The sequence below is a fragment of the Aphanomyces astaci genome (assembly GCF_000520075.1).
Source record: "Aphanomyces astaci strain APO3 unplaced genomic scaffold supercont1.51, whole genome shotgun sequence".
NCBI classification, from domain to species: Eukaryota; Oomycota; class Saprolegniomycetes; order Saprolegniales; family Verrucalvaceae; genus Aphanomyces; species Aphanomyces astaci.
The window spans coordinates 124,531-134,817 of NW_009798314.1; the positions used below are offsets into that span (position 1 = coordinate 124,531).

At 54.6% G+C, this 10,287-nt stretch overlaps 2 protein-coding genes across 2 annotated transcripts; both read right to left on the reverse strand.

The window, feature by feature from the left end:
- Positions 1-257: 257 nt before the first annotated feature.
- Positions 258-914, reverse strand: H257_13803 (hypothetical protein; the record flags this gene model as incomplete). The annotated part of the gene is made up of 1 exon (XM_009841467.1): positions 258-914. The coding sequence occupies exon 1, from the start codon at positions 882-884 to the stop codon at positions 258-260; it is 627 nt and encodes a 208-aa protein (XP_009839769.1). The 5' UTR covers positions 885-914.
- A 418-nt stretch (positions 915-1,332) lies between these two features.
- H257_13804 (hypothetical protein) lies at positions 1,333-10,173 on the reverse strand. The gene is made up of 5 exons (XM_009841468.1): positions 9,058-10,173; positions 8,099-8,314; positions 2,397-8,000; positions 1,604-1,843; positions 1,333-1,498 (listed from the first exon to the last, which is right to left on the reverse strand). Exons 1-5 carry the CDS (start codon positions 10,114-10,116, stop codon positions 1,424-1,426), a joined length of 7,194 nt encoding a protein of 2,397 aa, XP_009839770.1. The 5' UTR covers positions 10,117-10,173; the 3' UTR covers positions 1,333-1,423.
- Positions 10,174-10,287: the final 114 nt, after the last annotated feature.

The window sequence follows — 10,287 nt, forward strand, 5'->3', positions numbered from 1 at the left end:
GATCGATCGAAAGTGCCTTACCAGCCTGCCACGTCATACTGCAGGTGGCTCCGCCCCCATCAAACACTCTATTTGTACGTGGACATGTCGATATAATTCTGTCAGGTATGTGGGATTAACCCCATCAAGACTCTACTTACTGCCAACTGTACGATGTACGATGTATGTAGCCCCTCCAACGAACTCTATGGCCACTCGGGGTATTTATTTTCCATAGGATGTTGGATTATGGGTTAAATATGGTTTCGAAGCACTTTCTACACTGTGACAACGTCTGTTACTGAAAGCCCCGCCAGGTGGACGTGGATGTCGTCGTCGTGGAGGGCAGTCCACCCAAACGTCAAATGGCAGGGCTTGGCGCTGTCGTGCAGCATGCGGCCGATTTGGTCGATGGTGAGATACCCTACGTTGATGTGGTTGATTGTCATGAGCTCGTACTCGGTGGTCACGCCGGCGCGGTCCAGCGCTCCGTCCTCGGGCACGTTCTTGACCATCACCGGCGGCGGGTTCGGGTGGAATGCCAGCACTTGCGGGATGCCGGCGGCGTGCCCGGTCTTGAGCACCACCATCATTTCGTTGAAGTTGTCCATTTTCACATCAACCCCGTTGATCGACTGCAACACAAACTTGGCGCGGACGCCGGACGTGATGCGCTTCGACACTCGGCGCGCGACCACCTTTTTCGAGTAGAACTCTGTGGCCAGCGTAATGTCGGCGTCGTCGCCGTTGCTCCACGTGTGCTGGACCGTCTTGACGTCGCTCGGGGTCGGGCGCGCCAGCTGCAACCCCACGCTTTCGCCGCACCAGATGTACTCGATGATCGCAGGAACGTCGTCCAGGTAGTCTGTCGACTGGCTGAGGCTGGTGGCGCGTGGCGTGGTCATGGTAGTAAGTAGATCGCGTCGTCCTTCGTGCCACTGTGCAAATTGTGATTTGTTGAGCTCGTTTTGATGGAAAACGTTGACGGGGAAGGGGCGTATATTGTTTTTATTCGGTTTCATTGACTCCGTATACTAAACCCAAGTGTAATCCGCCTGTCTACGATTAAAATACGCTGGGGTCGGTAACAATATCAAGTCTCACAGGATGTAGTCATCCCACGACCCAATCCGCGCCCGCGATTTGTGATGGATGTCATCGACATCGTTCGTATCCGGTTTATCCGGACAACCAAACCTCTATCATTTTATGTTGAAGCCAGTCAATGACACTTTACACTGTACGATACCGTACCCAACTTCAACAAAGTCATGTCGTGCCAGCCACTCGATTCCTTGGCCAAGGGTTAAATCCATGGATTACTATATATATGTTGCCATCTTATGGGTACACCCCAGCACATGTACAGTATCTATATATATATATATATATATAAACTCGACCCAAGTATATATTTATCTTCGTCACATCGATCCAGTCGCAATCAGTCTAACGTTGCATCCCACATATACGCCGTCGGGTCTGCATCGTCAAACGATTCCCCTGCCGCTTCGTGAACCTATACACACATCAAATCCATACATTTTAGAACTCTTGGCCAATATATATATATATATATAAACCCACATACAACTAGCTACTCGATATATCGTCCTGTACGTACCTCCAGCCAGCCGAGCCCGAGGTCGTATTCGAGTAGCATTTCCGTCATTCGCTCCAAGCTCTTCGCATGGGACCACTCGACGGTCGACTGGTCTGCTAGCTCGACAACCAACGCCCACGGCTGCTTCGCCATGAGCGCGACGACCGACCCCGCCGACGGCCCCCACGACTCCAAGTGCAATTTCAAGCACATTTGGACATGAACATGTCGTGTACCCAGCCACAGCATCACACCCACCACCTACACATATATATGATTAAATACATAAGAATGGGCAATTGATTCAGAATGGTACGAAATCTTCATCCAATTAGTGTATGCCGTTCATCACCCAATTAGTGTATGCCGTTCATCACCCAATTAGTGTATGCCGTTCATCACCCAATTCGTGTATGCCGTGAATCGTTCGGGTGATGAGCATCTATTTACTTCCGAACACACTTGGAGGATGTACATACAGTATATCGTTCAAGTAGACAAATCGATCGATAATCGACCAATCAAAACCCACAACACGAATCCAGTGGCCAATCAAATCCAGTCTCTTTGATATTCAAGTATTGAATTAGTGTACGACTGAAATTAGTGTGACCCTGGACGACGATTTGTACTAAAAGTCCGTACAAACAACAATCGAGTAGAGTTGGCTACGAATCCACTAAAAATCAGCCTTATTTCGGGTACAAGGAAGAAACAAACATTCCGTACACACCATCATTCCCATATCTACATTTATCCACACAAGTATGTCCACAGGACCATCCATGAATCCCATACATCAAAAGCATCGTACCTGCGCCTGCGCCTGGGCGCTCTTGAGGCCATCCATGTGCTTGGCCATAACGTCAAACCACTGGCTCACTCGAGTCTCTTGCAGCGAATCCGAGAGCCCGAGAAACCCGTCGAGTACGTACACGAGTCCAGCGGTGGTAGTACCGTACGGATTCAAATGGCCGACGACGTCCCCCACGACGTTTATCACAGACGTCGTGTACGCTTCCCAGTCGCAGCTCCAGCTTACGAGCAGGTCCGCCAGGGCCTTGGCATGGTCGGCATGGCTAAACATCTTGACGTACAGCGTCTTGAGTAGCAGACACGACCGGGTTTCACTGTCCACAGCCGTGTACACCTGGTCTCGATACAGTCGGGCTACGATTGAGAGCGGCCGCACGAGCGCCGACGGCGGCAATACCTTGGGGAGCCGCTTTCGACTGTATGCGGCGTACTGGTTGCCCATGAGTGGACTCAGATCCCCCAAGTACAAGTCGAGCAAGTACATGCCGCACTTGCGCGCTCGCAGGAGGTTCCGCACCGCCGGATGGAGTTCCGCCAAGCCAGCCAGCACTCCCATCCACTCGTTCATGTGGCGCCAGTGACTCGCCACGTCATCCACCATGCCAAACAAGTGCATCGCGTCCACGAGCCGACCAATCACCGACGTCGACGTGGCAGCGGCGCTGTCAGCTTGGAGCGCCGCCAAGTCATTTTCAAGCACCAACGTGCACAGATGAACCAGCAACGTGGAAAACTCGACGCGAACACTCGGCTTGGTGCAGTGCAGCAACACGTCGAGTAACTCGGCCAAGTTGTGCTGGACAAAATGGCCCAGAACAGCACCGGCAAACGTGGGGCATGTGACGTGGTTGCCAACCAACGACAGCAACGGCAACGGCGCCAACGTGAACGCGCGCGCGTACAGCGGGATGCATCGTACGGCCGACATGAGAAACGTCCACTGTGCCATGTCCTCGTGTAACGGCTGCGATACAGTGGGAAACTGCTCCAGCAACGTGCACACACACGCGAGAAACTCTTGTTCGTGGGCATAACACGACTGGACAAATGCTTGGTTCTCGGCCGCGAGGTCGGCCATCACGGACGACGGCGGCGGTACGGCGGTCGGTGCCAACTCGGAAGCCGCGTCGGCATGTCGTCGTCGTTCGTACACCAAAATGTACGCGCTCTTCGAGTTCAACGGCGAACTTCGCGCATACGGATCTCTGTCGCACGAATTGGTACTGTGACCCTTGTCAGCCCCGCCAAAGCACTCGGTTTCTAGCTGGCCCAGGTCGAACTTGGTCACTTGCTCGTCGTTAAACTCGACCCACTGGCCATTCGATCGGTCTTGAACCAGCGAGTAATAGTGACCCGATTCTGTACTCCCCATATGCACCACACATCCCACGAGGTCGTACATCGCGTCGTCATGTGCTGCCACGTCATCACGTTCTTGTTCGCTTTGCAATAAGCCGGCTTTGGTGTATGGAAACATATCAAGTTTGAGAGGAAACCGAAACTCGTCGTTGACTTTTTCCCGTAAGAACGTATCAAAGTTGAGCTCAAACCGTTTGAGATGGAGTAACAGTGTCTCAGGTAACTGATCGAGGCAGTCGCGCTTCATCGTGTCCTGCTTGGTGCCGCACATGTCGCAGTTGACGCCGCTGAGGACTTCGCCATCCGACCACGTCTGTAGCGAATGGACGAGCGAGTCGTGGCCTTTTACCTCGACCGTCATGCACACAAACGATGTCGCAGCTGTCTCCCGGATCGAATGGCATCCGCCTTGGCACACGAGCTGCGTGCACACGGTTCCCCCAAACAAGGGAGGATTCGCGCCATCACATTGGGTTAAATACTCGGACAAACCATCGCAAAACTTGGTCAGAAACTCCTCGGCGTCCTGCTGGACCATCACGTTGAGCGGACCGGCGCCGGTTTCGTCCGTCAGACACGCCAAGAGGTGGCTAGGGTCCACATGTTTGAGCTGGCTCTCTTGCAGCGTCGCAAAGAGGCGCTGGATGTGCGCAAACACGGGGGGGTCCGCCTCGGAGATTGGCATTGTGAGCACCGCGCGGCGAATCGATGGCGTCATATACAGCTGCTGGAGCGTCGAGTTCAAGTAGCATGTGCACCCGAGGTTGCGAAGGCCCACGTACGAGGCTTTCATTTGGAGGTGCGGGTCCCAACTCCACTCCCAGTCGTCGTAGAAGGGCTTGACGGGAGATTCCAGTACCAACCGAGCTAGTTGGTGCACCACAAATGCAAAGTTGCCATTGGTCACGTCCGCCGACCGCGACGGGTACGTCGAGAGATCGACCACGAGTCGGAACGCGGCTTGCCGACTCGTGGCCGACGTACACCGCGGATGCCACGACTCGTTGGTGGTCGACGGGTACGACATGAGACATGTGTGCCACACTTCTAAGAGCAAGTTGGGCTGAAACGTCTGGAGGGCTGGAAACCCTGCGACGAGGCACCGCAGGATAAACAGCTCGCCGAGGACTGGGTCGGCGTCGTTGGTCGAGAACAAACTGGTCGAGGCATCGGTGAGAAACGCCGACGATTTCGACGTGTGGGTCTGTAACGCTGTCACATGTGCGTCCAACAGCGCTTGGGGCGCCGGGTGTGCTTGCCACGTGTACAGAAACAGCCCCAGAAGCGTACTGTATCGCAGAGGGAGAGGCTGGCCGTTTGTCTCTAGCTCTACAAGTTGCTGCGCCACGACGCCACATCGCACCGGGTCCAACTCGATCGAGTCACGCGCAAAACTCAACACGAGCAACGCATGCGTAATCAAATGGCGCACCCGTCGACTTGTGCTCGTAAACATCATCCGGATAATGTCTACCGGAAGGGTTTCAAACAGACGCGAGTACGAGGCACAGATCAGGTACAGGCGAAGGCCAGCTTCAATTGCCATGTCAGAAGAGGAAGCAGCTTGAAGCGCATCCGTGAGCAGCCGACAACACGCGCCATGGAGCGATGTATAGTCGATGGATGCAATTAGGGCAGCCACGTGGTCTTGCACGGCGGCGGCCGCCTGTGACGTGGCATCGCTGGTGGTTTGTCCCATACTTGTTGGGACAAACGGACTCGTGGTCGGGTCGCGGTACGGACTGAGCACGAGCTCCACCACGACGGGAATGTCCATGTTGACATGTTCTGGGTCAAACTCGACGGTTTTGGGAACAACGTAGTCCTTGTACGTGGGTGCGTGGGCGAGGATGGTCACTAGGAGGCGCAGACACCCCATCGTCACTTGATGGCGCAAGTACGTCCGGAATGATCTGCCTTCTTCTTGTTCTTCTTCATGGCGGCGACTATTGGCGAGAAACAAGTCGACAATACACGCAGGTCCATCCGTCAAGACAAATGTCGTGAGCATGGCATCGCCCGTGGTATTGTCGTCATGGATCAAGTTGTCGAGCACTTGCAACCGATACAGCAGCTGCGTCTGACTTCCGTGGGGCACCGACGCGACCAACAGCGACGACGACCACGTGTCGGCATGCGTCCGGATCGCGTCCACCACGGCCGCGGGCGTCGGCAGTCGCATGAGCAGGTCCCACGCTTCCTTGGCGTCGTGCTCTCGGATCAGCGACATGAGCACGTCCACGAGGCGCGGCTCAAACACGACCGCTGGCCGCGGGATGCTCGGCGCGAGGGGGATGTTGGGTCGGCTCACGACAAGCACCGTGTCGCCGTCGCGGAACCCCGCGTCCGCCAGTGTCACACACCGGCTCAGCTCGTGGATTTCGCTGCCCATGCGAAAGAAGCGGAGCCCTTTGGTCGACAGTGGCGCCGTGTCCAGCTTCCGCGCCACCGCCACCTGCATCTCGAGCACCGTATCGTGTGCGTACACGTCGAGCGGCAGGCGCTGGCCAGTGGTGGCCGTCAGTTTGATGCTGTTGTTCACGGTCAAGTGGAGCGGGGGGCCGCGGGAAGCCTTGCCGTGCGGGACCCAGTCGCCGGTGGCCAGCGCGGCGGCAGACGCTTCGTCCGTGCCGATGATGCTGGCAAGGACAGTGAGGCATCGGCTGCGCACGGACGCGTCGGTCGCTTGCTCCAAGTAGTCGAGTCCGTCTGCGACGAGGTTGAGCGGGGGCAGCTCTGGATCGAGTTTGAACGGCAGCAGCATGAGAAACTTGATCGTTTGTACAAACACAACGTGGGAATGGGATGTGGGGCGCCCGCGTAGCAACACGGTCCACAGCATGGACGTCCCCATGAGCGGCAGGTGGTGGATCGCAAACTGGTTCTGCGACGTGGGAGTTCCTGCGACGTGGTCGAGTGTAAGCAGGCCATGGTGATGGTTGGTCAGACGAAAGTAGCACAGAAAACACTGCAAACTCAACGGCGACAAGGCCCCGCTGGTCAAGAACACTTCGTTCCCGAGCAACTCTTGAAACACAAACGATACGGTCGACGCGTTCCAGTGCAATGCGTTGGTCGTGAGCCACTTGAACAGCATCGTGCGTTCCGTGCCCAGTGTCGCATATTCATTCAATTCGGTCCACAAGAGCCGCAGCTGGTCGAACCGCCACGCCAGCGTCGGCTGGATATTGAGCCACAGCGAGAGAAACCCGAGCCGCGCCTTGATGTGGTCGACAAAGTCGACGTGGCTGCCGTCGGCTAGCAGCCGGGCATTCAGCCCCGCCAGCCCCGAGCCGTCCGCCGCCACATCGACGCGGTAGCTACCATTTCTGTTGTCGGGTGCGTACGACGCTTTAAACTGCACGAGGTCGTCCAAGACGAGCTGGAGCACCCCACGGGCCTCGAGCGCGGCGGCGATCGCGTCGCGCTTGGCGGTGGCGTCCTCAAACAGCGTCAAGATGAACCCTACAATGCCAAACGCTTGGGGCACGTTGCGATGCCTAGTCAGACTGTGCACGGCCAGCTCCAGGAGGTACGACACACAGCCCAAGACCACGGGGGGGGTCCACTTTTCGCTGCTGTCGTCGTCCAGTAGGTCGTCCACGTTGGCCTTGATTGCGTCCTGGAGCTGCGTTTTCGCAGTGTCATACAGCATCCGCTTGGCCACGTCGGTTGTGTCCTCCATAGTCGCCCACAGCAGCTGCATGGCTGCATGACGGACCGAACACCGCTCGACAAACACATTTGGCGTGGCAAATAGCAGATCGTCCGCCGCCCTGCCTTCGATGTCGTCGTCATAACTGTCGAGAGGGGCGTACTTGGCCAGCGCCCCCAATAGCCCCAGCATGGAAACAGACGACACGCCCAGGTCTTGGATCAACCTTAACAAAGCCCAACACACTGGCACCGTCATGTACGACGCCAGCGCCTCCAGCACAAATAGCCAGCTGGCGCGCACGTCCAGACCGTTGGATTGCACTGCATGCCACACCACGTGCAGATCTGCCAGCGAGAACGCGTCGGCATCGCAGAGGAACCGCAGCAGTTCACACGACCGCCGAATCACTTGCTCGTGTGAGTCACAGAGTAGGTGCAGGAGCCGGTGGTGGGTGCACCACGCCGCCAAGTCCGACTTTGACGTGGATTCGCTAATGGGGATATGAATCACCATCGACGACGTTGGTGGCGGCCCATATTGATTTGTTAACGACGACGGCACCAACTTGACACCAAACGGGTACACCTATCATCATGTACGTACTGAATCGCGCACCATATCGAGTACTACTGAATCGCATCATACGGAGGAGTACTAAGTACTACTGATTAGGTAGTACCTACCTGAGCTTGTCGGATCAACGGAATAAAGTCGGTGAGGCACTTGAGCCCGTGCAGCCGGATTTCGAGCACGGAGCTGTGCAGACACTGCAGACACACTTGCAGGAGCACCGCGTCCGCCTTCTCAGACGCATCATAACGACTGGCTACCCGTCGACACAAGGTCTTGACCGATACATGCAGTGTGTCCAGCATGGCCTTGGTCACGGATCTCAATTCCTATTGAGATATATATATATAAACATACACGATATAATTATTCCAGATTGAAATATATATCTATACTTGTCTCGTCAACAACAATCGTCATAACCTCTCACTGTCCTGAAAGAAAAAATTGAATATTATTTCGTACTAAAATCACATTCCTTGCAATAGTATATGTATATATATAGGCAACACATATACCATGAATAAAGAAAATCATCCCGTATTTTTAAAAATAATGTAATATAAATCATGGCACCTTTTATAAAAAATTGATATACTTATCTCCACCCTTAAACGAAACGGAGCAAATTATGCAATTCACACAGTAAATTAACTCTTACAGGTATTTGCAGGCTGTCTGAACCAACCTTTTATACATGCATTCAAGCGCTGGGCGTCTCCAAGTCAGAGCTGAGTATGCCAGTGCGTCTCCAGCAGTTTCTCACAGTGGAAATGATGTCATCCATTTCAATGCCAAACGATTCAAGTGTTCGAATTTTGAAAAAGTCATCACCTTCCGATATGGTTGGATAATATAAAGTTTCAAAAATTATCAAGTTTACCCCGTTTCGTTTAAGGGGGGAGATCAGTATATATATCCTTGTTGTACCACATGGTCAAAATATCCTTCACCCTTTCGAAATAATATCATTATATATGTATATATAATTGTGTCACTACACGAAAAACATATATAGTGTGAAAGCACACACTTTAAATCAAACACAATAATAATGTTCACGGGAACATACCACGGCGGCCAAATGCTGCTGGATCCAATTGTTGCACTGTGTTACGATGGTAGAAGCCCACGGCCGAGTGAGCCACGGGGCGACATTGGCAACGAGGGACAGGGAGGTCGTGACCAATGCGACAGACACGACCGACGACGTTGGCGAGTTGCTGTTTCGGAGCAACGGCAGTTTATGGAAGCCCCCGACCGACCCAAACGCGTTCACGAGATCAATAAAGAAATGAGACGCGGGCACGCGAGTCCGAGGAATCGCGAACGGGATGGTCACCGCGTAATGCTGCGCCAAGTCCACGGACGTTGGAGATGCAGGGTCCGCCTCGTCCGGGATGGGCTCGTCCAAGTCGACGCGGATGGGACCTTGGCCGCGACGGCCGCTCGACATGCTTCCACGCGGCGCCAGGTGTGGGCTGTCGATGGAAATCCATCCGTCGCCTTCGCTGTCGTGGCCAAAGAACCCGACGTATACTTGGTTCTGAGCTGCGTCGTGGCTCATGATCACGCCTTCGTACCACGTGCGATGGTTGGATCGATAGGCGTCCACAATGGTGCCGACGATGCGGTCACTTGGCAGGTCGAGCGGGATGGTGGCATGGGAGTCGTCATCGTCGACCTCGGCGACGGGGGACGCGGACAGGCCGTGGCATTGGTAGAAGAGGTGGCTTGGGTTCAAAATGTTGTGAATTGTGTCCAAGTACGACGCAAAGATGTCGGTACCAGGTTGCATACGAAGCACGATGAACCGAACGACCTCACGGAGAAAGTTCATGATCTGTGGGGGAATGTCGTGGTGGTCAGGGAACAGGTTGAAGCTGCGCCGCAAGAAGCCGTTCGCGACGCGGGGAAGACACACTGCATAGAGGTGTTGGTCGTGCTTGGGGGTGCCCATGCCTCGGTTCACCCAATCGATCCACGTCCACAGTGTATGCAACGACGGCAATGGATCTGTGGTCGGGTCGCCTAGCGCGTTCTCGAGCAGGTTGCAGTTGCGCTGGAAGTCTGAGAATGAGTTCACGGGCTGCTGTTCCCCTACACGGGGCACCACCACAGACTCGTTCATTGAGCGGCGGCGGCAGCGGCGTCAAGCGGAGGACAAAGAAGGTCTGCGGCAGAAACCGAGAGTGAATCTCCCCCTTCGTGCCGGTTGTTATAATTGCACATATTGACATTCGTATGTTGATGCAATTATAACAAATCCGAATGGGAACAGACCATATGTGTTTGAAATTGA

Excerpts from the sequence above, each read along its gene's own strand:
- H257_13804 (XM_009841468.1), bottom strand. The coding sequence starts at position 10,116 with ATGAACGAGTCTGTGGTGGTGCCCCGTGTAGGGGAACAGCAGCCCGTG. Across the intron at positions 8,315-9,057 it reads AGCAGCATTTGGCCGCCGTG|GAATTGAGATCCGTGACCAA; the intron begins GTATGTTCCCGT and ends ATATCTCAATAG. Across the intron at positions 1,499-1,603 it reads TCGGGCTCGGCTGGCTGGAG|GTTCACGAAGCGGCAGGGGA; the intron begins GTACGTACAGGA and ends ATGTGTGTATAG.